We start from the raw sequence: 25,930 nt of genomic DNA, 5'->3' as shown, positions 1-25,930 counted from the left end.
CGCGGGTATGGCAACGGGTAAATGGTCGCACTGTTTCGGGAAGCAACCGCGTCCGACGCGGTGATGTTACCGTGTGCCGTTGAAGGTTTGTTAGCGCCGGGTGGGCCCCACCCTGGTCAGATCGGACGGCTGAAACGTTAGATCATGGATGATCTAACGTGGGAGACCTATGCGGACTCAGGGGTTTAACGAGGCGCACGAGAAGTTCGTGCGGTTGGCTGACGGCGAGGAATACAGACAGAAGAAGGCTTCCACGAGACCATTTCGCTGCTTCACTCCATCCTTTACGATATAAAGAGCGCGGAGTCGTTGAATCGAAGTACTTTTACTCCGTTCATTAGAGACGAGAGAGGACGAACGATTCTTATTTCTCTGTTCTTGCTGATACAGGGAGCTTTGAGTTCGAGCACTCTTCGAGGTAATCAACAACTTCTTCTTCTTCTTCTTGTTCTTCGGCGTTTCCATTATTTGGTAGGTGGGATTAAAATGTTCAAGAAGAACTTGCCTTTTTTCAGTTATGGAATGTCGGTGGTTTTACTAGGAAGGGAATCAAATCGAAACGCAGTGTCTGAGATTTCCAATCGATTTTGAACAGATGGATTTACCTTCGAACTCACTGCCGCATTTAGATCGATCTTTATATGCAATGTAATTTCGGATTTCACTGGAATTGTTAAAAAATCGTAGCTTTTCTTCGATTAGTAGATATGGCATCGCCGATTTTCTGCAATTAACTCTTACTTTGTGTTTTTATTTGGAAAGATTGAACAGGAAAGGCATTATTGATTTGCCCTTTTATAGCTTTTTTTTTGGTGAAGAATCCGCGGATTTCTTTCCTATTTATCTGTTGTTGCTTCCTTTGTTCTTCATCCCTCTGGATATATATTTTTTTTTCTGAAAGCGGATGTATCTGTTTTCTTCCCGATGGATTCCAATCAAAAGGTTGCTGTGAGCTAAGATTTTTCTTCATTTTTTTCTGTATATTATATCGTCTCTGTCTGTTCACCGTGCAGCTCGATCAAGCAGCAGCAGCGATGGCCGACCGCGTCCACCCCGTGAAGACGCCGGACCCGGCGATGCCAGATGCGGCGGAGAGTCCTCGCTCCACCACATCATCCAAGACCGGCGGCCTCCCCGCCCGCAAGCCCGGCCCTGAGCCAGGAACCTACGTCATCCAGGTCCCTAAGGACGTGGTCCTCCGACAGCCACTGCCGGGCAACGCCCACCTCTCCAAGGTCTACGCCCGTCGGGCCGCCCGCCGCCGGAGCCGGTGTTGCCTCTGCATAACCTGGCTCTTCGCCCTCGTCCTCCTGCTCGCCGTCGCGGCCGGCTTCCTCTACCTCGTCTTCCGTCCCCGTGCCCCCAACTACGCCGTCACCGGCCTCTCCATCTCTTCCTTCAACCTCACCGCCGCCACTGTCTCGCCGGTCTTCGACGTGACCGTGCGCGCCGACAACGACCGCAACATGAAGATGGGCATCTACTACAGCGACGCCAGCGACATCACGGCGGCGTACGACGGCGTGACGCTGTGCGAGGGGAAGTGGCCGGCGTTCTACCAGCCGCCTAGGAACGAGACGGTGTTCGTAACGGAGCTGCGGGGCGCCGGCATAAGTCTGGGGGCGGATGTGGAACGGAGGCTGAGGGCGGCGCAGAGCGAGGGGAAGGTGCCGCTGGAAGTGAACGTGGAGGTTCCGGTGAGAGTCAAGTTGGGCGCCATGAAGAGCTGGACGATCAAAGTGACGGTGAAGTGCGAGGTGACGGTGGACGGGTTGAGAGAGAACGCCGTGATCCTGAACAGGGATTGCCACGCGAGGGTGAAGTTTTGGGGATTTCTTGGTCTATGACAAACTAAATTCATGGCGGGGACTTGCAGCTACTGCTCTTCTTTCTGCAGACTTGTAAATGAGTTCGTCGATAAGTAATAAGTCCATGGACACTTTTTTTTTCTTCCCTGCATGCATGATCGTTGGTTTAACTAGAAAATAAAAGTGAAAACTCAGGAAAAAATTTCCCAAAAGTATTTAGTACAAATTCTCATGAGTGGTGGTAATTCAAATTGTAATTCAGTTTATTGTCTCAATAACGTGTGCCAATTTGAGAAGTGAAATAAACCAAATTTACAGAGCTCGAACTCTGAAACAAAGGTTAATTTGAGCATACAGATCAATATTATTGAATAATTTTATTAATTAAGGTCGACTAAAAATGATTGCCACCGCGGTGGCAATGAACGATAAAGCCGCTGTCTTAACAAGCTCTGCAGCTCCATCTCCTACGGCAATTCTAAGAATGCATATTCAAGCAATGAATTGGAAGAGGTATAAAATTATTAATTTGATGTTTGCGAAGTAATTAGACATAAGTCATCTCACCAGGTGATTCCTGGCCGCCGTTTCAGGCGGCTGAGGGAGCTGGTGAACCGGCCGAAGTTGGAGTTGCGGGAGCTGGTAAAGTGGTCGTGGTTGGACTTGCAACAGGAATTCCTACATCTGAAACATCAGAGACGTCAAAGTCAACTTGATCACAGCAAACACAGGAATTAAAGCGTTCAAGCATGCTTCCCACCTGAGCACAAGCTCACCATCGGCGTGTCGAGGCGGCATAGGGAGGGGGGGCATAGGGAGGGGGGCTATCAAAGCGATGCCTAAGCGCTGGGCACCTCCGGCGAGGAGTTCGCAGAGGCAGATGGCGTTGGAGTCAAGAAGACCAGCGAGCTCAGGGCAGCAGTCGCCACTAGGTGATGTGTCATTGCTGCCGACGGCAGTATAGGACAAGCAGCCAGTCAAGTTGAGGAAGGCGTCACTGCAGTTAGCAACTGACATCGCCGGTGATTGCGCTACACAGCCAAGAATCGTGCCGGGCATAATGGCCGCGACTATTGCAAGCGTTATAAGAGAACGCCGGTGCAACAAAAACATCGCGTGAATCACAGCAAAAGATAAAGGCAATTGACTGATCTCAGTTTATAGAATCACGAAGCATTTGGTGCTCTTTATTAATGTATATATTTTTTCGAGAGAAAAGAATGAATTGACGTTGGAATTGCAGATGGGAGTTGAAAAGTTTGAATGTTTCAATTACTCGATTCTTGGATGAGAGTTCCGAAGATGTTATGGTGAATTAAGATGAGAAGAAATGATCTTCGTATAAGCATTCAACACCTGTGAATGTGATCATGATTCATGCGTCATTGGCAGATACCGTGATTTATCCCCGTGTGAGGGACCGCCCTGTAACCTTGGAAGAGCAATAGCGTGCAGGCAGTGCCCAGGATGGAATTAACCCTGGAGGAGCCAGAAGAGCCATGACCGCTTCACCCTGCTCCCATGATTCATCCATCATATGAGGAATTATTTGTTACATCAAAGCAGATATATCCTGAGGAATAAAATTTTATTCAATCTGTGGATTGAAATTTCCAACTATTCTATATATTTAAAAATGTAAAACCGTGAGTGTGTAAGTTCCCACATTGTTAAGAAACCTTTTTCGGCCTACTACTTTGAACAAATAAATAAGATATATATATATGTGTATGTGATGACTGAGGATGTAAATAAAGAGGGAAAATTATACTCGACAAATACTAATTTTGTTCGATCAAAATGGACGATGACTAATTCAACAGTTTGAAAATTAGACTGGATATTAAATTAATAAATCGGTCAAATTGGTGAACAATGCCCATGTATTTATCAGGCTAGGCATTGGTCTGACAAGGAGCAGAAGCAGTAACATTGACTGTTGAACAACATTGCAGGTGTGTATATATAAAACTATCATATTACAAGCATACTACGATCACGTTATAAAACTATCATCACACCATATTGTTTGCACATATCATATTACACAGTACAAGAGCAAGACAAAAACGAACAAACCTGATAATTAGATCCACAAGCAATATATCACAAGATCGCCTAGTTACAAGTTTCAAGCCTGCAAGGAAAATAAATAAAATAAGATAGTGGTTGGTTTGAATCCAAGTTTTCATGAGTTTCACACATCCAGAGCACTTTATTTGGCCTCAAATTGTGTCATGGCTTCTTGCATATAGATCAAATGGCAATTGAAGAGGTATACATTTTTCAAAAACTTAGCTATAGCAACAAAAAACTAATAAATTAACTCTCCTCGGCCAAGGCATGCCAATTAGTAATAGAATGGATTCATCGTCATGTCATTCCATAGTTCCTAGCATGCTTCCATATAGCTTCCATTTCAAGTTAGGGGGTTCAACCAAGCGTTAATGAGGATCAGTTTACAAAGAGCTTGCAAGGAAAGAGAGTTAGTTCGTCGACTTTGAGGGTGTACTACGAAATCACTCTAAGCATATTTTGACATTGGAACTAATAAGTTAATGATGCGATACTCTCCCATTCTCCAAATGGCCACCCAGTATAAGAAGCTCCATCTTCCGTTATTTAGTTATGCTTAATTAGGATTTACAAAAGAGAGCCAAAGAAATCTATACATAATTTCACAATCACCAAATAAACCGTACTAACAGACTAGTAATTTGCAGAATATCAAAATAGAGTACCTTACTGGCCATGTTGCTGGAAAGCCAATCCAGCCCCTCATACAAACCTTCACCAGATGTTGCACATGCACTCTGTATGTACCTATAATCATGACCCATGACTCAATCAAACGACTAGTAGTTTTTTTTTTTTTTTTGAAAAATAAAGATAAGAACGATGACACTGAACTGAAACAAAAGGTAGAATTAAAAGAACGGACATAATATCCTAGCAGACAAGCAGAAGGCACCATGGGTGACTCAAGCAACTGTCACTGAAAATTAGTTTGTCATGGATGAAGAATCATACCAGTGTCGTTGACGCAGGGAATGCAGCCCAAGTTTATCAGTAATTTCAGCAGCATTCATTGCATTTGGTAGGTCTTGTTTATTGGCAAATACAAGCAACAAAGCATCACGTAATTCATCCTGGAATACCCACAAGAAGCATGTCAGCTATGAATTCAAGGCCAAATATAATATGTTTGTTTAGTTTCTACCAATGACTCAACATCTTTCACGATGCATGATTATATAAATATAATATGTTAACCAGACTTACCATGTTGGACACCAGGCGCCTTGTTCCTGACATTCCCATTGACTGAACACAATTTTTCTTTTAAAAATGTGTAAGACTCCTAGATCCGTTATGGGGATGGATGCTTCTAGACAAGACCCAGTGACATAGGAAATATATCTCGCATAGGAGATAAACACAAATGAAGTTACTTGGGAAAATGCTACACTCAGGAAGCCATGGAATTCAATCATGCTACCATTGCAGATAGCATTCGCCTTTCTAGAATTACTATTCTCACAACTTAGATCAATTTAGTATGTGAACTTATATTATCTAGATATCTATCATATTCTTGGAGTCTAAAGAGATTCAGTTATAAATTGTTGAAATACTATGATACTAAGGAAGGTTCACTTGCAAAGGATCCTCAGATTTCAAGTTTTCAGTAACATATTGCTTGAGAGATGATTTGGGAAACATATTTGTAACAAATAGAAAGTAAAGGTACTTGCAGTATCACTGCAGTTCTTGCCCTAGCTCAGTTCTTCCACTCAAAATATTTGAATTTTACCACCGAAATGCAAGAGGCCACAGATGTTACACTGACACTACCACCATTTATTTTGGATATTGATGTAGCCTACCAATCCTAACTCATAACTTCATATCTGTCATGTCACTGCAACTTTGCTAATTTGTTTTATTTCATATTATTTGTCATAATTGTTCACAAAAGGACATTAAAATGGTGGGTAAAGTTGACTACAAATAAGCATCAAACGTGAACCTATGTGTAAGCACAGGCTACATGTTGTCATTCACTCTGATGATCTAAAGCTATCATAATGGTGATCGAGAAGCAAGATGAGCCCACCTCATTTAGCATCCTGTGCAGTTCATCCCTGGCCTCCAAAACACGATCCCTGTCATTGCTGTCAACAACAAATATAAGTCCTTGTGTATTCTGGAAGTAGTGCCTCCAAAGTGGTCTAATCTGTTTGGACATGAAACCAAACAAAGTAATAATTAATTGATAACTTTCATGCAATAGTTCTGAAAAATAAGCATTATGATCATAGATGATGTGATTGAACTAAAGATAAGATTACAGCAAGTTACCTTATCCTGGCCACCAACATCCCAAACTGTGAAACTAATGTTTTTGTATTCAACAGTCTCCACATTGAACCCTTAGTAAAAGGAATAAGCAGAGTAAGTTGCAGTCGTTAGTGCAGTTTTAAGTAGCAAATTGTCCTAGAAAAGTAACCATCTGTCTTCACGAATATTGTCATGTGACAGAACTACCTTAAGAAGATAAATAGATGATGCTGAGTTATGAAGAAAAAGAAATTCAGTACATGAACTGGACTACCAAAACCAATATCGAAAAACCTATGAATACTAACAATTCATCAATTAATTTAAGGAAATCCTTAAGAGGAACTCTAAGGCTGCTATTGTTCGATTCCAAGTATGATTATTCGATATTATGGATGATTGGCGACGTAGAAATCATTTCCTTTTTATGTGTTGATCCTGTCTATTGGCCTTGCCTTGTGTTTATTTGGCTTTAGGAGCGACATAAAATAAACAAAAGCACTGTTTCAAAGAGTGCACCAGAACCCAAAGGAACCAGTAGGTATAACTGAAACTACAAAACAACAAAGTATGGCTTTCTATGGAGACAAAGTTTGTTGCGAAAGGTAGTTCATGTTCCAAAATTAATATATTTATGAATCAAAATATAAATTTACACTGTTCAAGAATTACCTCAACAATGATTTTCTAACACTTACATAATTGGAAATCATCATCAATTGTTTAAGCAAAATGTTGTTTGTTTCAAGCGAAATCTACAGCAACATACTACAGAGTAATTAGTATATGGTTGGAAAACGCACATATGATTCTACAAATCGAGAACTATCTTTTATCTTTTAGTTGAATCTTAACAGCTTGTTTATTGTTTGAAAAGAATTGATAAAGTAGAACAGAGGCAAAGAGAGTTTATAGCATCTAGTCACTGGATTCTCTGAAAAAAAAAGTTTAAATCTTGAACTTAATTCCGCAGAAACTTTTTATTGGAGGTATCAAGCGGGAATTGTACCAATTGTTGGGATGGTGGTGACCACCTCTCCAAGCTTGAGTTTGTACAGTATCGTCGTTTTTCCAGCTGCATCAAGTCCGACCATCAAAATCCTCATCTCCTTCTTCGCAAAGAGCCGGCTAAAAAGCCTCGTAAAAGTAAGCCACATCGTTTCCACCACTAATAAGCACAAATACCCATAGAATTCATCAAACAAATAGATCCAATGTTCAAACCAACAAAACAAAATAATAGTATCTAGAGATAAGCAAAAAAAAGACTCAGCAATTCAACCAGTAAGCGACCAAATACACTCAGAGAAAGAGGAGAAAATAACAATCGGCTCATCTACCCGTTAAAATCATATGACGGTCATTACGAAATCGGGTATATTAGGACTTACCACTGGATTTCAGGTTCTCCGGCGAAGAAGAAGAACGACGAGGTCGAGTTCGACGAAACCTAACTCTGCTGCCATTTATAGATGGCGGAAGAGTAACAGCCGACCGCGTCAACCCCACGCAACATACGTGGCATATTCCTCTTGCCAGGCGACGTCAGTAGTCGCCACAGGCCGCCGTGCAACCCAGTCCGTTGGATTTCAATCTGTATTAATCTGAACCGGTGGATTGATTAAACCGCCAAATCCGGTCCGGTCGGACCCCAAAGCGTTCACGTTCCAACAGTTTGAAAGACGAACATGGGCACGCAGTGTGAATGAAATTGAATTAAGAAAACACTTGAAATAATCTTTTTTATTTTATTTTATTTATGAAAAAAACGCATGTCATATTTTGTTTGCATTTTCATTTTTCTAAAACTTGCTAATCCGAGAGGAGTCCTTCGGCGCAAGAAGGAGACTGCGAAAGCTTACAACGGAGTCCTTCGGTACCTGAAGAAGCTCACCGAAGTCAGCAGCATCAAAGGCTTTGTGTTTGCCGTCATCCCAGAGGAAGGCAAGCCAATGACTTGTGCTTCTGGTAGCCTAAGAGCCTGGTGGAGTGAAAAGGTCATGGTCGACAGAAGTGGTCTTGCATGGCTACAAGATTGATGAACCAATGCCCAATGGAAAAGCTAATGGTTCTCTGATCTCCCTTCCCAAATCATTGTTCGAGATGCAGGACACAACTCTAGGCTCCATCATTTCTGCTCTGGTACAGCACTGTGATCCTTCCCAAAAGAAGTTTCCGATTGATGAGGGCATTCCGCCTCCATGGTGGCCTACTGCGACCGAGGACTGGTGGCCGGAGTTGGGGTTACCGACGGGTGAAGGACCACCACCATATCGGAAACCACATGATCTCAAGAAGGCATGGAAGTGCAGTGTGCTTGTTGGCGTCATCAAGCATATGGCTCCTGATTTTGACAAGCTGAGGCGACTCGTAAGACTGTCTAAGTGCCTTCAGAATAAGATGACTGCGAGAGACGACTTCGTTTGGGACTTGGTGCTTGATCAAGAGAGCAGATTAAGGTGCAGAACTTCATGAAGCATTAGCTGAGCAGTGAGAACCTGGCTCCCATGCAGTTGATCTGGTTTAGTTCTTGATATCCTTATTCAAACATCCAAGTCTGAATACTAACAGTTCTTGTTCTCTTCAGAACATAAGTTGAATCTTTGAGTAAAATTTAATTTTCCCAATTTACAGAATGCTTTTTATAGTTCAGATATTAAGATTTAGATGAAACTATGCAACAGATGCTAATTAAAGGCAACAAAACTCATAGATTTGAGCCAATAGGATATGCGAGCAGCATTTGCATTAGAACAAATCCATCAGTTGATGTTAAATAACAAATAGAGGCACAATAATATTGAGTTTGTCTCTGATAACCAAGTGAGGGAGCTCTTAAAACTTGAAATTGAGTCTTCAAGGGCACTTAGGCCCCCCTCTCTTGGTCTTCCAGTTATTGTAACATGGGCACGCCTCCTTGCGTGCATAGGTCCCTGGGGGAACACACTTGCACTTGTAGCAACACTTCTGACAAAAGAGCAAGCAAGGCTTCTTATACGCAGTCTTGGAGCATCTGAACTGACAAGCACCTGGGCACTCTGCGAAAACAAGATCGTAACGATGATGATTCAAAGTAAAGTTATCTAGGAGTAAATTGCAGCTGTACATGGTACTACCTGCTTGTGAAAATCCAGAGTGCTTGTGTTTCTGCTGCTAATTAAACAAGAGAAAAACACCCAAAGTCAGATCACTAAGCATACAGCCTTGTTACATTCTGCATCAAATCTCTATTTTACCAACCTTTGTTCCAGCCAAGCTGACTCCAAGATCCTCAGCTGCCACTTCCTGCAACACGAAAAATTAGAGTTCATCTGAACACATGAGCATGCATGGCAAGAAATTAGAGCGAGAGATCGAGTATCGAAACCATGGCTGATGCTGCCATTGCAGCGAACAGAGAGAAGAGCAGGAAGACGAGAACTCCATCTGATATCTTCATTTCTGAAGAACCAACCGGTGGCCACAAGCAATCTGCTGTGAGTTCTAACATAATTGCGTGTATTTATAAGGGAAAAAAAAATAAACCCTTACCACTCAAGCTGCCACCGACGCCCTCAATCAATGCACTCACAGCTTTTTGCTTTGTCTACCTTTTTGTCACAGTGAGTTGCTGTGTTTACTACACTCATCTAAATTTGGGTTAATTCGATCCTGTCTATGCAGGCACTGCCCCAACCTCTCACATTGGGATGATGGGACTCACATTTAAGTAGTGGGTCCTATCATCTCATTGTGAGAGGTTGGGGCCCTACCTGTACAGGTAGGGTGAAATTTACCATAAATTTGACTGCAGATTTGTTCATAGCGATGCTGAAAGAATTAGGTACAACGAGTATGAGTCTTTACTCTTTGTCTAATTCTTGGTGCATTTGCATGTGCATGTGCATTTTCGATGGACTGATAGCTTGTCCTTGTTACCCTCCTTCCTATGGCTAAGAAAACGAGTAGTGAAATAAAAGCTATTATTCATTTATTCATTCATCAGATGATCTGAAACAAGAGGGCCCTTTCTCACATGCCAATGCACAAAGTCTCATTTATTGTTGGGGCAGGCATCCAAAGCAAAGCTGCTGTACTTGGATTCCTTACCTTCGCTGCCAAGGCTCACACAGCATTCCAAAAACTCTTTTTTATTCCTATAACCTCCGAAAGCACTTCATGACATCTTTTAGCCTTAATCATCACCTCGTAATGTTGTGCTTCAATAGAATGTAAGCATTTTTTTATCGAAGACTAAAAAAAGGTTAATTGATTGAAAAAATGATGGTGTTCATCGAATCGGTTCAGCCTGTTGAGACCGTTGTTGTTGGTTAAACCATTCCGTTTCCCGTCAAAAGCGTCGTCATTAGGAGAAGAAGACACTTTTGAGCACTAATAGCAATTAACAAATGGCGCCCCGAGAGTGAGGCGAAGCGAGCGAGAGTCTGCGATCTGAGTTTCATATGCTGCAAAGATGATCTCCAAGATTCGATTTTGATGGCACCGCGTGTCTTCGTTTAATTTCTTCATCGCGTTCGTCACCGAAAATATATGATTGATAGGTATAGCTTTTCTTCCCGAGATTTTACTCTTTTCCCCCCTTTTCTGGGCCGTCGGAGATCATTTTCAGCGTCATTTTTCGAATTTCGGTCGCGCAGTGCAGGCTTATTTGTATGCTGTGGTAGAAATCCATCCTTTTTTTTACCTTCAAAAGTTCGGTATTGGGGTTTTCCGTATTTTGGTTGAGGAGGAGGTCTTCTATTAGGGCTTCTATGATTGATCGTGCTTATACATTGTGATCGTACAGTTGTTCGCTGATCCATATGGTTAAGAGCCTATTTGTCACCTTGAGTGTGGATCTGTCTTCGATTACTTTATGGAATCCCATCTGTTTGATTCCTGTTCTTGATTGATTTCGAGCACTGTTCTAGGTTCTTAATGCGGTTGCTAAAAGATGGATGTTTGCTCTACAAAATTAGGTATTTTCTTCCAAGACATATCAAGTGCTAAATGGCCAGCAGAAGCATACCGCTAGTTTTGCGTGTGTGCCAGCGACCATTATGTTACTGCATTGTCTGTGCAATACTCCTGATTCTTCCGTATCTCTTCTCCTCGAGTTATGGCGGCAAATCTGTCATCAACAATGCCTTGCCCCCAAAAGAGGGCTTTTCCGTTTCCAAGAACCCTAGCGCTCGATCTAGGGAATATGAAGGTGAGTTGTCCTTGACTGTCTTGTTTGATCATGCTCCTCTTTGCTAGATGATACAGATTTTGATTGTCTCATTCCTTAATAGCATAATATTTTGATATAGTAGTGATCATCAAATAAGCTTTAACATTTCACCGGTGTTAACCTGTGCATCATCCTGCTATAGTGCTATGTATCATCTTTGTTATTTGTCTTGTTCTTTTTTCTTCTCTGTGTCATGGTTCAAGGTGCAATCCTTATCTGAATTGGACCCTGAGGAGTTAGGGTAGTATTGATCATAGGCCTAGTTTACGCGATCATAGAAAATATAAATTGTGATTTCCTACAAGTTTGTTACGTGATAAAAAAATAACACCACTTTTGGATCGAACTTTTTCAGTGAACAAAGAGCTTGACCGATGTATTCCAAGCAAAGCACTCTTGAAAGTTTTCATGTATGATTTGCCACCTGAGTATCACTTTGGAATGTTGGGTTGGAAAGGCGATGGCAAGAGTGTTTGGCCAGATATTCGCTCCAAAATTCCAAGCTACCCTGGAGCACTGAATCTTCAACACAGCATTGATTACTGGCTCACATTAGATCTCCTGTCTTCGACATTCCCTGATCGGAGTGGCCCATGCACTGCTGTGAGAGTTAAGGATTCTCATGAAGCTGATGTCGTCTTTGTGCCTTTCTTCTCTTCTTTGAGCTCCAATCGGTACTCAAAGATCCATCCACCAGAAACCCAAAGTATCAACCAGCTGTTGCAGCAGAAGTTGGTGAACTATTTAACAGCTCAAGAGGAGTGGAAAAGGTCAGGCGGTAGAGATCACATTATATTGGCGCACCATCCGAACAGCATGTTAGAGGCTCGGATGGATCTGTCACCATGCATCTTCATTCTTTCAGATTTTGGGAGGTACATTCCTCAGGTAGCCAATTTGGAGAAAGACATAATTGCTCCTTACAAGCATTTGATCACCACATTCATCAACGATTCTTCTGGATTTGATGGTCGCCCAACCTTACTCTACTTTCAAGGAGGTATCGACAGGAAAGGTGTAAGTGTTTTGCTCTCACCTGTTTCTTAAAAGATCTGTTCTTGAAAACTAATTCAATGCTGTTTCTTATTGACAACCATGTAGTCCTAGTAAATAAAATTGTCTTTGCTTTTAATTTAGTAATCAATTACCGTTGATATCAATTATCTGAAAGATCTTTTATGTTCAGGGAGGTCTAGTTAGAAGAGAACTGTTCGATCTTCTCAAGGATGAAAAAGATGTGCACTTCGCATCAGGAAGTCTCCGTGAGAATGGAACACTCGAAGCGAGTCAAGGGATGCATTCTTCAAAATTTTGTCTCAATATCGCTGGGGACACCCCATCTTCCAACCGGCTATTCGATGCCATAGCGAGCCATTGTGTTCCTGTCATCATAAGTGATGATATTGAGCTACCGTATGAAGATGTTCTTGACTATTCCAACTTTTGCATCTGTGTTCCGACATCGAATGCAACAGGGAAAGGTTTCCTCATCGAGTTGCTTCGATCTGTGAACCGAGAGGATTGGACCCGGATGTGGAAAAGGTTAAAGGAAGTGGAAGGCTACTTCGAGTACCAGTACCCTTCTAAGAAGGATGATGCAGTTCAGATGATATGGCAGGCAGTGGCCCGGAAGGTGCCGGCAATCCAGCAGAAAGTACACAAATCACAACGATTCTCACGGTTCGACATGGCAGATAGTGAGAAGTCTGAATTGTCGGAGGATGATCAGGTAGATTCGTAGTTACAGATTCTTCCTCTGTCTCCTCTAGCAGTGCAGCAATAGATTCCTGAAATTAGTTCATGAATGAGATGAATTTTGCTTATAAAATTTGGGAATTAGTTTTGTTGTTTTCTCAAACTGAGAAGACCTTAACATATTGTTTTTTTTTTTCAAAGCTAAAACAGAGTTGTATGATCGATTCCATTTTGCAATGAAAGTTTAGTCTTTGATATTCTTCAAGGGAAAAACAATTAGAATGTAAAATCTTTTTAAATGAATATTTTGAATAATAATGGTGGTTAGCATAAATGAAAATATATAGATGGTAATTCTTATCGAATGAGAAAATTATCTGAAAAAAAAAGGGGCAAATAATTGAAGACGGAGAATTTGATAGAATATGATTAAAATGACGAAGACGATCCTGTCTAATTTTAATGATTTGCTTCCTTAACATTTAAAAATCAATTAAAATTGGCAGGTTTTGAAACATTAATTGCCCATGAGAAAAACCAGGAAAAGAATATGTAACGCGTCGGCCCGCTTTGCCTTTGCGTAGCTCTCACGCTTTCACGTGCCTATGCGCTTATCCTTACACGTGCGACGCACACGATATTCGGTATCTGTTCTGTATGGCAGCGGATTAATTTTTTTTTAATAGAAATTATAAAGTAAACTCGAAACCTTGCCCCATCATAATCACACATTATTTAATATAAATCGATTAATTTGTCCGTCGTGTCAAAATCCATAAATCTTCTTTTTCGCCAGCAATTAGTCCTAATCCAGTGGTGGTTAACCGCAGCCGTCACCAGCATGGGCCCCGCGCTCCACTTCCAATGGAAAATCGCAAAGCCATTAGCCAGTAACATTCGGCTGGAGTCTCGTCATTATTTAGAAAAATAATAATAAATTTCACCCGACAAAATTACCAGATCATTTCAAAGTTTGACAAATTTATTTATTGTCAAGGTAAATTTTTACGGCGTCGACCTTTACAATTAGTTAGATATTACAGAGATACAGATTATATTTAGACAAGAACAAGAGGGAAAAAAAAAACAGCACAAATCTTAGTTTGAGTTAATTGTAGTACCCTAAAGAAAAGGATGGAGTTACTTTTGGGAATTCGTGGCTAAAACAAGTGCCAAAATATTCAACCTCTGCCCTGCAGTGAAGAAAAGGTCAGAAGAGCCTGCTGGTTCTTCTTCTTCGTCGTCGTCTTAAATCCAAAGCAACGAGTACAATCCCGTCCAAGAACGCCCAAGGTAATCCTTTTTTTTTTTTTTTTCCTAATTTGTTCCTTTTCAACTCCTCCTTGTTGCTTTATCAAAAAGGAGGAATCTTTTCTTGTTCTGCTTCGCATGCATATATTTTTTTCTCTTCTCTGGAGGATTTGATTTTGAAGTAACGCCGAACGGCCGGGTCATTTTTTTTAGCCCTTTGTTCATCGCCCGCCCTTCGTTTGTGTATTTGTTTATTGCTACTCAGATGGGATGAATCTTTCCGTGTTTTCGAGTCTACAAAGACCTTTGAGCTTATTTTTGCTGAGTTTTTGTTCTTCTTCTCGACTAAGACATCGTCGCGTGTTCATGATCGGATTTGTATGTGTGTTGACAGGATGCTGAGGGATTTGGATTTGGATTTGGCTTAAGGATCCTCTTTGTGATATAAACTTTCCTTTTTTGCTTGGGTGTGAAAGCAAGGTATCTCCTTTATCAGAAACCTTTTTCCTAATTGTTGAGATGAATCGATTCAATCGTTCTTTGTTAGATGATTCGATGGATTATCTTTTTTGTTCTTTAATTTCTAGGTTTCTTCCTGTCGGAGCTAAGATTTGCTCAGATCTGCTGTTCTATCTGAATCTTGAGCTCGTCCGCGCTTTGCATCTATTATCAGTTGTACAAATTTCCAAGAACTTTAGGAAGATGAATGAAGCCCCAGGTGGAAGATGCTGGTGCCATGCCTGCCGTCGAGTAGTAAATCCGGTCATGGAACCGGAAGTCAAGTGCCCCCTTTGTGATGGGGGGTTTGTCGAAGAGATAGAGAGAGGGGGACTCACTGATTCTGACTCTGTCAGATCCGATCGGTCCTTCTCACTTTGGGCTCCAATCTTACTAGAGATGCTGGGCGATTCTTCTCGGCAATCAAGGTCTAGAAGATACGAGGAAGATGAGGACTCGGATCAGGACCACGAGTTCGAAGATTTCATAAGGAGACGCCGTCGGAGATCTGCCATTATCCAGTTGCTTCAGAGCTTTCAGGATGATCAGAGGTCAGAGGGAGGTAACCTAGAGCGTGAAGTGGATAGGGAAATTGAAAGGAATAGAGATACAGAAAGGGAAAGGGATAGAGAGAATCTAATTCTCATCAACCCTTTCAGCCAGACTATAATCCTTCGAGAATCCTTCGACGCGGCGAGTACCGAAGGCCGGGAATCCAATAACGGAATCTCCAGTGCAGAATTTGGTGATTACTACGTTGGATCTGCATTGGATGTTCTTTTGTATCATTTAGCTGAGAATGATCCCAACAGGTATGGCACTCCACCAGCTAAGAAAGAGGCAGTAGATGCCTTGCCCACGGTGAAAATTGAGAAAGCTCTGGGCTGTTCTGTCTGTCTTGACGACTTTGAGATCGGTATGGATGCGAAAGAGATGCCTTGCAAACATAGGTTCCACAGTGACTGCATCTTGCCATGGCTGGAACTCCACAGTTCATGCCCGGTTTGTCGCGCTCAGTTGCCTGTTGATGAATCAAAGGTTTCAAATGCGTCTAGTAACGGAACTGCAATGGAGGTTAGTGATGGTGGCGGTGGCGACGAGAGAGGTGATAGAGGAGATGACAACCGACTCTGGGTCCCTGTCTCTTGGCCTTTCGCTGGGCTCTTCTCTTTATCAGGTTCTCAGAACAGTGCCAACTCATCCTCAAATGCAACAGCATCGTCTTCTAACTCTGAAAATAGTAATTCTCATCGCGAGGAGAACTGACTTTGTTTTGTTCATGCATTGAAGGAACAAAAGTCTAACAATATGGTACATTTGTTAATATCATTCCTGGAAGTTTGTTCTTGACTTAAGCTTCGGGATGAAACTCTGTCGTAAAACAAGTATGATATTGCAATAGTTTGAGCTTTATAGAGCTTCTTGTTGTCACTGTTGTGCTCTATGTTTCTCTTGCTTTGTTTATGGAAGAAGGAATAAGGGAATGTAAATTATGTGTACGCACCTTTTATTAACAATTATGTGTAAAAGATATATTGCAGATGAAATATGTTCAGGAATGGGTTTTCAAATATTTGGGCATTTCTTCATTGCTCTGTCATATGAAAAAGTCAGACCCTTTTTGTGTGTTTTATGGCTCAAAACAATAGATATTGAGATGGTTTGATTTCCTACTATGACTACAATGATTGTAAATTATAATCAAGCACACAACAAGCATTTTGTGTTGGGTTACACTAGCGAAATTTATCATTATGCCTACTAATTGGCACACGAGAAATGTAACACTCAGCAAGCAGAGGTGGGAGGGTTGATCCATAGACATCGTTCACCACTCCTCGCGGGCATCTTCGTCAACCGCCGACATCTTCTGCGGTCCTGGCCGCGTGCAAAGGTGGGCATGTCGAATCCGAAGCAGTGTAGATGGTTGATTCATAAGGAGGTCCCCAATGTTGGGTCTTCTATGAGTTGTGACCACAAGCTAGAGCAACTTTGACAAGCTAAGATTCTCATCATCAACTGCTCAACCTGACTCCTGCATACCTCCTTGTTTTCCTGCAGCCGGTCGGTCCACTTCTTCATCGGTGCCATTGGCATCGTGTGCTGTCGGCATGCCGGCGCAGTTCCAGTACTATTCCATTCCGGCGAGCATTAAAACTCAGCTCGGATGAAATTTCTAACCGTGGTTTTGGTAAATTTCTTTCAAGGAGTGAATATATGTTTGTGGAACAAAGCAAATGGTTATAGATGAATAGTTGTTTGACTGGTAGAAACTGGAGAAAAAGGATTCAGGCATATGTACATAAATAATTCATCTACAATTATTATGCTTCCACTGGCTATTTAAAGTCTGTACCCAAAAAGGAGATCTCAGCCACTAGGTCATGGGCCAGTATCTAATAATTTTAGCGATCTTTATCAAACAAAAGCCACATAGTATCACATTCTACCCTTGGTTTATAGTTTAAATTACTTTTACATGACAAATTAGATCAGGTTTCCTGTGCAAGACAGGAGGACAAATCAGATGCTGCAACTGCAAGATATAAACTTTCATGAGACTGAATTCTTGCAAGTGATCATGTGAAAAATGCAGGTTAATTTAAAATGCTGAAGTACTATGGACCTGTAACATGCACACAATTGCAAATGCAGAAAAAGTGCTGCCAATGGACCTGCTATAGTTGCAGAGTTGCAATCTGAAATGCTGTTTATGGACTACTTGATATATATATTGCACCACCAGCACATCTTTCTATCAGATTTAAGGATAGGCAGACAAGCAGGAAATGATAATAGTGGTTCAAGGAAGAACTCTGGTTTCAGAGAACAGGAAGTGCAGTAGCATTTACCTACTAACTCTCATGAACGCGAGTGTCAATGTTAAGTTCAAGTAGCCTAAGAAAATAGTGACACAAAGTTATCTTTATAAACTAGTAGTATCTAATTCTAAATACCAAACATAATACAGATAAAAATCTCAGGATTCTCTACAGCAACATAAAAGAACACAATAGCTTTTGCTTGAAAGTAACAGTAAGTAGCAAGCACATTCCACAGAAAAATAAAATAAAATCCAATGCTGCTAAAAGAAGAGTGGACATATATCACGGAAAAGGAATGACTATACTGTAAGAGAATATTCAGTAACTATGATGTTTGTTGATTTATGAATAGCAACGAGGATCAAGCCTGATTGTTCATGACATCTGGAAACCAACCGATCATACAATAATCATATCCAGAAAAAAAAGAGTGAGCAAAGATTGATATAATCCTGAGATGCTATAGCTAGCCTTTTAATTTATTCTTGCTGTATAGAGACAAAGGAGAAGTATCTAGTAATAGATGATGTATCAACCTACTTTTTGATCCTTCTTGCTCTCTTAGCACCCCAAACTTCCATTCTTCCTAAGGGGCATCCACAAGGGGAGCGAAAGGTGAGGACAGTGCGTCCATTCAAAGGTGCCATCTTCTTCAGCTCAGCTTCGAGTTCCTTGTGATCTTGTCCCAAGTCCAAAGGGCGCGCTCCAAAAGCATCCTTTGGCAATCGTGGCAAGGATTTGACGCACTCCTCTGACTCGAGCTGGATATCAAATTCGACCGCTTTCCGCAATCCTTTGCAGTAGGGTTTGCCGCACTTCCTCGCATGGTAGCTGAAGAATTCCCAGGCAACAACCACCGTGGCGAACATGAAGACAAGCCCCGCCGCGTAAGCGACGGGGGCTTGATACATGACCTCGCCCATGACTTCGATCGCCACCGGCAGTACCTCGTACGACTCCCTGAAGATGAACTTGAAGTAGGGGGCGGCAAGGACGACGAGGGCGATAAGGACCAAAACCAACAACACCAAGTCGATGGCGGCGAAGGCGGAGTGCTCGCAGAAGGGGTGGGAGAGGGGGTTCAAAGACTTGGTCTTCCTCCTCGAATTCCCGTTCCGGTTCGCCGACGAGGCCTGCGAGTTGTCCATGTTTCGGTGCTGCTCGAAGGCCCTGCAGAACTCTATCAGCCTCCGGCAATCCACCATCGCAACCCGCGAACCAGCCACGCAATCCGCCCCAAATCAAAGGCAAAACGCCGAAAAGATCGAAACTTCACACAGACTCAAAGCGAACCGCAGCCGTTCCTACCTGTAGGATCGAGGCAGTCAAAAATCAGCAAGCATAGAAACAGCGAAATTGATCGAATCCCAGCGCCAATTCATCTTTTTGGAATCCAAATCGGCGGGCACAATCCAACCTGCTGAAATCCGGGCCGATAGAGGGAAGCGAAGGGGGATCTAGGAGACGCAATAACTCGATCGGCGTCGACTGGGATCGATCGAGAGGGACCCTAACATCACCCAGGAAACGGAAGTCGAGCAATCGACGGGATGGAGGGAGAAGAGATCGGAGATGTGGAAACGGAAGGAAATCAAAAAATGAAGCGATCGTATCGCATTCGCATAAACGAATGACTCGTGGAAGGAAAGAAGAAGCGTGGATTTCAAAGATATGAGTCATATGACAACATCAATGAATGGAAAATAAGAATAAATTATATAAATATAAAGAAAAAAAAAGGAAAGATAGATATTCAATATGTTTTTTTTTCTATTTAAAAAATGATTTTAAAGGTCAAATATATTAATAATTGCATTTATTAATGGAATAATGGATGGTGACATCTGTATCAAAGTTTAAACCGCTCTTTTACTGAAACATGTAAATATATTTTTAAAATAATCAAATTACATAGATTAATTTTAAAATTACTAAACCCTATATTCATTTTATATTTTACTCCTAATCAATTGAATAATAAAAAAATTAATCAAATTAATTTTTATTTAAAAATTAATCAACTAATTTTTAAAAATAATTGAATCGATTCCTCTTTATGCCGCAGTTCCGAGTAAATCAATCGACTCATAATGAAAATCAATGGAATCAATTTACTTCGATATCAAAGTTAATTTTGAACAAAATTGATTAATGGACTAAACAATCCTGAATTAACATGAAACTAATTTTTATTTATTCAATCAGTTTTCCTGATTATACCCCTGCAACCAACACATCAATTTGACTTAATATATTGAGAATAATGATTTTTTTAACATAAATGTATTAAAAAAATCAATTCGCAATCTATCATTCAATTTTGGATAAAATCAGTTGATGAATCAAACATTTTCAGATTGACATAAAATTAATTTCTATGTATTCAATCAATTCTTTTGATTATATCTATACAATCAAACGTCAATTTGATCCAATATATTTAAAATAATGATGAATTATTTTTGGGCAAAAGCAACTGATAAACCAAATGTCTTCAAATTGACATATTTAGGGTTTAAGCCCAATTTTCTTTTACTATTTCATTTTGTGATTATGACTTTGAAATTCATTTAGATTTGAAAAATATTAATTTACTAAGGTGAAAGTAAAATAGAAGAGAAAGGATCTAATTGACTCACACAATATGATATTACTTGGACATCTTTAATAATAACTCTAAATTTTTTTTTTCAAAAATCATTACAATCTGTACCCATTGATAATTGACCCATAAACTTATTGAAGCAACAAATCAACTCATACTATTGACAGCAATAAATGAAATACTAAAAAATATTAAATTTAGATACCAAAATCTGAAAATGAATACTAAGGATTTAATTAATACATATCAGTTTAGAAATGATTAATTAGAAAATGAATATTAAGAATTTAATTAATGCATATTATTTTAGAAATGTAATTAATCATTAATATATAGAGATAATTTTTTAAAATTAAATATAAAATATATGAGAAGAATATAATTGACTTATAAAATATGATATTATTTGGACATCCTTAATAATAATCCTACAAATTAGAAAAAAAATATTCTAGGATTAAATTTTAATTTTAGCCAATTAACACTCTCCAAACAAAAATACTATTTATAACTTTATCTTCAAAAATTTTGATAGAGTTGTATTTGGGCAAAGCAATCAATTACAAAAAGAAAAAGAAAAGAAATCAAATCAAAACTTTCTAAAACAACTGTAATCAAAAGCCTTTTAGAAGGTTGTAGGTGTATATTCTTCATTTATTGCTGCTTTGATATCTCAAAAAGATCACTATAATTAATTTATTTCGATATCAAAAATAGTTTTGAATAAAATCGGTTGACACTTAAATAATCTCGGATTAATATAAAACTAATGTTTATATACTCAACCAGTTTTTTTAATTATATTTATGCTATCCAACATCAATTTAACTTAATATATTAAGAATAATAATTTTTTAACATGAATATGTTCAAAAAATTAATATGCTATCCATTATAATTGATTTTGGTTAAAAACCAGCTATATACTAAACGTTCTCAGATTGACATAAAACTAACTCTTACATGTTCGGCTAGTTTTCCTAATTATATCCACGTTCTCAAATATTAATTTAATCTAATATATTGAAAGTACTAATATTTTGTCTAAAATCGATTGATGAACCAAACGACCTCGGATTGATATGAAAATAGTTCCTATGTGTTTGTCTACTTCTCCTTGATTATATCGATGTCCTCATACATCAATTTGACTCAATATATTGATAGTATTAATTTTTTAATATTAATTTTTTCGAACATATTCATGCTCAAGAATTACTACTTTTTATATATTGAATCAAATTAACGTTTGATAGTATGTATATAATCAAGAGAATTAACCGAATACATATGAACTAATTTCATGTCAATCCAAGATCATTTGATTCATCAACCGATTTTATTTAAAATTAACTTTGATATCGAAGTAAATCAATTCGATTGATTTTTATTATCAATTGATTGATTTACTTAAAATTTTGATAAAAAATTGATTTGACTAGTGTTAAAAATAAGTTCACTGATTTTCAAATAAAAATAGATTCAACTAATTTTTTTATTAGTTGACTAATTACGAGTAAAATAGAAAATGAATATATGATTTGATAATTTTAAAAAGTTAGTTATTTTATTCGGTAAAAAGTTAAGTTCAGACTATAGAATTTCATTTAATTATTAATTGAGAAATTTGAGTAACTCGGTGGACCTCCTCAGCATTATATTAGTTGAGCTAAAAGTTAAATATCAGATGTTAATTATTTGAATGAGAAATTTGATTTAGATTGATTATGTAAATATGAGAAATTGGTAACCCCTTGTCTTGTATTATTAAAAGAGAGTAAATCAGTACATTTATCCTATGTCTGTCCCACAGCATTAGGAAAGAATAAATAAAAAAAATTAATTATCACATTGAAAAATAATATCTTGTGCTTTATGAGGATTTGACCCTTTTGTGCATTAGGGTTACTCTAAGTAAAGTTTAATTAGGCCCAATTTGTTGTTTTTTAATTTTCTTTTAATTTTTTTATTAAACTATTCAAATAAAATATTAATAGGATGGCTTGGGTTTAGGTACAATTTTCTTTTACTATTTTATTTTGTAATTATGACCTTGAATTTCATTTGGATTTGAAAAACATTAGGACCAATTTATTAGGATGAAAGTAAAAGAAAAATGATATACTCAAGGAAAAAAATTCAAAGAAAAACTCAAGGATAGACACATAAAGTGATGGGGATCCATAAAAAGTGAAATGGTGGGTCATGATTTTATGTATCTATTCTTGAATTTTTTTCCTTAGCATATCATTATTCTTTTATAGACGAGTAAAGATATAATTGAAATATGATATTATTTGAACATTTTAATAATTATTCTAAAAATTTATAAAAAAAATTAATTGATCAGATTTTATCTTCAAAAATTTAAAAATGGTTAAACGTAAATTATTATGTATTATAACATATATGGGCAAAGCAATCAATTACCGTAAGAAAAATAAAAGAAATCAAATCAAAACTTTCTAAATTTACTGTAATTAAAAGTTTTAAGAAGGTTGTAGGATAAGAAGCCGTGTATATTCTTCATTTATTGTTGCTTTAATATGTCAATTCGATTTATTTTGGTATTAAAATTAATTTTGGATATATTGATATAAAATTAATTTCAGTATATTTAACCAATTCTTCTGATTATATTCGTGCTATCAAATATCAATTTGACCTAGTATATTAAGAATAATAGTTTTTTTTAACATGATTGTATTAAAAAAATTAATTTGCAGACAAAATCAGCCGATAGACTAAACGTTCTCAGATTGACATGAAATTAACTCTTATGTGTTCGGATAGTTTTTCTAATTATATCTACGTCCTCAAACATTAATTTGATCTAATATATTGAAAGTATTGATATTTTGTCTAAAATTGATTGATGGATCAAACGAACTCGGATTGATATAAAAATAGTTCCCATGTGTTTGTCTATTTCTCTATGAATTAGTTTCTTGTCAATCTGAAATAATTTGATCGATCAACTGATTTTATCCAAAATTAATTGATTTACTTTAAATTTTGACACAGATAAAAATCAATTCGACTAGTATTATAAAAACAAATTCATAGATTTTCAAATAAAAATACATTCGACTGATTTTTCCTTAACAAGTTTATAGTTCATGGTTATTCGATTAGGTAAAAAGTTGACTATAGAATTTTTTTTAATTATCTATCCCACATCATTAGAGAGAATAAATAAAGAAAAATTAATTATCACATGAAAAAAATAATATCTCATGCTTTATCAAGATTTGACCCTTTCTCTATGCATTAGGATAACTCTAACTAAAACTTAATTAGGCTCATTTGTTGTCCGGGTGTAACACAGTTGAAGACACATAATTTTGTGATAAAAAAGTCCAGGGTTCGATCTTCGCGATATCATTGTCTAGGGTTAGCATCGCGGTCATACGCTTTCAGCTGTGTATTTATATTTACCTCCCTCTATATTCGTTGGACGATCGGCTCTAAGAGGACCACTGATGTGATAGTTCCATATTTTTTTTTAATTAGACCCAATTTTTTGTTCTTTAATTTTCTTTTAATTTTTTTATTAAACTATTCAAATAAAATATCAATCGGATAGCTTTTAAGGGTTAAGTCCAATTTTCTTTTACTATTTTATTTTATAATTATGACCTTGAATTTCATTTGGATTTGAAAAACATTAGGATCAATTTATTAGGGTAAAAGTAAAATAAATGAGAAAAGAAATAATTGATTCATAAAATATTATATTATTTGAACATCTTTAATAATTATTCTAAAAATTTATAACAAAAATTCTAATAGGTCGAATTTTAGTAATTTAATATTGACCATAAAAATATTTGTTAGGAAGAAAAAACATACATTCTTAATAATGATCTTAAAAATTAGGAAAAAATTTATTCTACTTGATATAATTTTAGCCATTTAACACTGTCCAAAAAAAAATAACACGATTATATATAATAACGATTAGTTTAGAACCTTATCTTCGAAAATTCAAAAAATATAATGGTTACTGTATTATACCATATATCTATATTTCTAAAGAAGCATTTTAAAAAAAAATCAAAAATATTTATTAACATATTGAAAGAGTTTGTATTTAGGTAAACAATCAATTACAGCAAGAAAAATAAAAGAAATCAAATCAAAACTTTCTAAAACTACTAATCAAAATTTTCAAGAAGGTTGTAAGCGTATATATTCTTCATTTATTGCGCTTTAATATCTCGTAAAGATCACCGTCGCACCAAGTTTTGGAAACAAATCGCGGCGGCGCAGTTTTCCCAAACAACAAGAGCACAACACGCAGCACTGCGTCCGTTACGATTCATTTCCGTAACTGTCGAGGAGTTTGTTTAAAGAGGCGCCATGGGTTCGAGGCGGGGCATGTGATGAGTGGTGAAAGGAGGAGGAAGAGGAGAAGAATTAGAAGAAGACAGCGAGAGGAGGGAGGAAAATGAAAGCAAAGAGAATCATCCGCCCACACGAGGGATCAGAGTGACAGAGAGAGAAAGCGTGGGGGTTTCTTTCTTTCGATTCTTGGTGCAACTTTCTTGATTTTGTTCTTCTCGTTTGAGATCGATCCTGTGGGTTTTCCTCAGAGCGGGAGTCGAAGGGCTTGAATCAGGAAGAAAGATCTCTGTTCGATGCGTTTGGAACGAGTTTTACGGCGAAATCTGCGTGGGAGAAGTATCAAAATCACTCATTTCTGATCGAAATCACTTCGCTTTTCTTCCGACAATGAGTAACCGGCTGCAAGATTCTGTAACGGAGTTGGGATTACATTCTCCTCCGCCACCGCCACCGCCACCACCACTGCCGCCGGCGCCTTCTTATCCACTTGAGATAGTTCACGAGACTGAGCGTGCCAAGGTTTACGTAAGAGGCCATTGGAAGCCATCGGAGGATGCCAAACTCAAGGAGCTCGTCGCCCAATTTGGCCCCCAGAACTGGAATTTGATCGCGGAGAAACTTGTAGGCAGATCAGGTAACAGGAATGGAAAGGAAAAAAACAAAAACAAACATTTTTATGGCTGTTCATGATTCATTCATTTTGATTAAATCCTATGAATCAGGGAAGAGTTGCAGATTGAGATGGTTCAATCAACTGGATCCCAAGATCAACCGAAGAGCCTTCAGTCCGGAGGAAGAAGAAAAGCTGCTCGCTTTGCACAGGGTTTATGGGAACAAATGGGCACAGATTGCGAGGCATTTCCCAGGGAGAACTGACAATGGCGTGAAGAACCAGTGGCATGTGATCACGGCGCGAAGACAGAGAGCGCAATGCAGTAACTACAGGAGCAGGCAATCCTCCCTCGCCGGGGAGTTCATGAGCAGTATTCGAAGCCATCCATGGAGTGGGGAATCGTCCTTCAACTATAGGCAACAATTTCGGTTATCGTTGGGTATGTTTAAGCGATATGATCATCGAAAATTTCCTTTTTATTTCTTTAATTTTGCGTGCTGATCAGGCTCCGAAGAGAAATCCAGTGAGTCTGAGAATGTCTGCAATGGCGGTCGGCTGGCTCAAATGGGAGACCGACTGGGGAATTCTGATGTGAGTTCAGAAGGCTCAGCCACTGAATCGGCCACTGTCGATCCTGCTACTAACTATGCACAGTTGCATGGTGAGACTGAAACAGATGGTGACGGGAAGAACAATGTCCTCTTCATTGATTTCTTAGGAGTTGGAGCGACATAA

General features: G+C 38.6%; 8 protein-coding genes and 1 pseudogene across 13 annotated transcripts; 5 read left to right on the top strand and 4 right to left on the bottom strand.

The window, feature by feature from the left end:
• Positions 1-263: 263 nt before the first annotated feature.
• On the top strand, positions 264-1,951 carry LOC122053343 (NDR1/HIN1-like protein 13). Of its 2 annotated transcripts, none has more exons than XM_042615361.1 (2): positions 264-418; positions 1,014-1,951. In XM_042615361.1, exon 2 carries the CDS (start codon positions 1,035-1,037, stop codon positions 1,845-1,847), a length of 813 nt encoding a protein of 270 aa, XP_042471295.1. In that variant the 5' UTR covers positions 264-418; positions 1,014-1,034; the 3' UTR covers positions 1,848-1,951. The 2 variants fall into 2 exon arrangements, with proteins under 2 accessions (XP_042471295.1, XP_042471294.1); XM_042615360.1 differs by lacking the exon at positions 264-418 and adding an exon at positions 438-942.
• Positions 1,952-2,070: 119 nt separating this feature from the next.
• Positions 2,071-3,594, bottom strand: LOC122053347 (non-specific lipid transfer protein GPI-anchored 12-like). Of its 2 annotated transcripts, XM_042615365.1 has the most exons (3): positions 2,569-3,594; positions 2,376-2,492; positions 2,071-2,286 (listed from the first exon to the last, which is right to left on the bottom strand). In XM_042615365.1, coding segments are annotated over exons 1-3 (471 nt in total). In that variant the 5' UTR covers positions 2,922-3,594; the 3' UTR covers positions 2,071-2,285. The 2 variants fall into 2 exon arrangements, with proteins under 2 accessions (XP_042471299.1, XP_042471298.1); XM_042615364.1 differs by having other exon boundaries at positions 2,071-2,492.
• Positions 3,595-3,747: 153 nt separating this feature from the next.
• Positions 3,748-7,666, bottom strand: LOC122053346 (ADP-ribosylation factor 1-like). Its single transcript, XM_042615363.1, has 7 exons — positions 7,541-7,666; positions 7,159-7,317; positions 6,171-6,241; positions 5,926-6,045; positions 4,839-4,957; positions 4,550-4,631; positions 3,748-3,945 (listed from the first exon to the last, which is right to left on the bottom strand). The coding sequence occupies exons 2-7, from the start codon at positions 7,304-7,306 to the stop codon at positions 3,940-3,942; spliced, it is 546 nt and encodes a 181-aa protein (XP_042471297.1). The 5' UTR covers positions 7,307-7,317; positions 7,541-7,666; the 3' UTR covers positions 3,748-3,939.
• Positions 7,667-7,823: 157 nt separating this feature from the next.
• LOC122053344 lies at positions 7,824-8,741 on the top strand (annotated as a pseudogene).
• Positions 8,742-8,863: 122 nt separating this feature from the next.
• On the bottom strand, positions 8,864-9,673 carry LOC122053348 (gibberellin-regulated protein 12-like). Of its 2 annotated transcripts, none has more exons than XM_042615366.1 (4): positions 9,517-9,673; positions 9,390-9,434; positions 9,266-9,302; positions 8,864-9,187 (listed from the first exon to the last, which is right to left on the bottom strand). In XM_042615366.1, the coding sequence occupies exons 1-4, from the start codon at positions 9,637-9,639 to the stop codon at positions 9,006-9,008; spliced, it is 387 nt and encodes a 128-aa protein (XP_042471300.1). In that variant the 5' UTR covers positions 9,640-9,673; the 3' UTR covers positions 8,864-9,005. The 2 variants fall into 2 exon arrangements, with proteins under 2 accessions (XP_042471300.1, XP_042471301.1); XM_042615367.1 differs by having other exon boundaries at positions 9,266-9,299; positions 9,517-9,672.
• A 707-nt stretch (positions 9,674-10,380) lies between these two features.
• On the top strand, positions 10,381-13,321 carry LOC122053340 (probable arabinosyltransferase ARAD1). Its single transcript, XM_042615355.1, has 4 exons — positions 10,381-10,690; positions 11,108-11,340; positions 11,717-12,378; positions 12,548-13,321. Exons 2-4 carry the CDS (start codon positions 11,139-11,141, stop codon positions 13,100-13,102), a joined length of 1,419 nt encoding a protein of 472 aa, XP_042471289.1. The 5' UTR covers positions 10,381-10,690; positions 11,108-11,138; the 3' UTR covers positions 13,103-13,321.
• An 824-nt stretch (positions 13,322-14,145) lies between these two features.
• LOC122053342 (E3 ubiquitin-protein ligase SIRP1-like) lies at positions 14,146-16,376 on the top strand. Of its 3 annotated transcripts, none has more exons than XM_042615356.1 (3): positions 14,146-14,349; positions 14,702-14,787; positions 14,895-16,376. In XM_042615356.1, exon 3 carries the CDS (start codon positions 15,010-15,012, stop codon positions 16,069-16,071), a length of 1,062 nt encoding a protein of 353 aa, XP_042471290.1. In that variant the 5' UTR covers positions 14,146-14,349; positions 14,702-14,787; positions 14,895-15,009; the 3' UTR covers positions 16,072-16,376. The 3 variants fall into 3 exon arrangements, with proteins under 3 accessions (XP_042471290.1, XP_042471292.1, XP_042471291.1); XM_042615358.1 differs by lacking the exon at positions 14,146-14,349 and adding an exon at positions 14,450-14,506; XM_042615357.1 differs by lacking the exon at positions 14,146-14,349 and having other exon boundaries at positions 14,528-14,787.
• Positions 16,377-17,945: 1,569 nt separating this feature from the next.
• Positions 17,946-19,319, bottom strand: LOC122053345 (uncharacterized protein At5g19025-like). The gene is made up of 2 exons (XM_042615362.1): positions 19,048-19,319; positions 17,946-18,938 (listed from the first exon to the last, which is right to left on the bottom strand). Exon 2 carries the CDS (start codon positions 18,833-18,835, stop codon positions 18,167-18,169), a length of 669 nt encoding a protein of 222 aa, XP_042471296.1. The 5' UTR covers positions 18,836-18,938; positions 19,048-19,319; the 3' UTR covers positions 17,946-18,166.
• A 5,650-nt stretch (positions 19,320-24,969) lies between these two features.
• On the top strand, positions 24,970-25,930 carry LOC122050884 (transcription factor CSA-like). Its single transcript, XM_042611752.1, has 3 exons — positions 24,970-25,216; positions 25,305-25,634; positions 25,701-25,930. Exons 1-3 carry the CDS (start codon positions 24,970-24,972, stop codon positions 25,928-25,930), a joined length of 807 nt encoding a protein of 268 aa, XP_042467686.1.

Source organism: Zingiber officinale, chromosome 3A (genome assembly GCF_018446385.1).
Source record: "Zingiber officinale cultivar Zhangliang chromosome 3A, Zo_v1.1, whole genome shotgun sequence".
NCBI lineage: Eukaryota > Viridiplantae > Streptophyta > Magnoliopsida > Zingiberales > Zingiberaceae > Zingiber > Zingiber officinale.
Note: the sequence above shows the minus strand (reverse complement) of the source record. Positions and strands in the feature narration are given on the sequence as shown.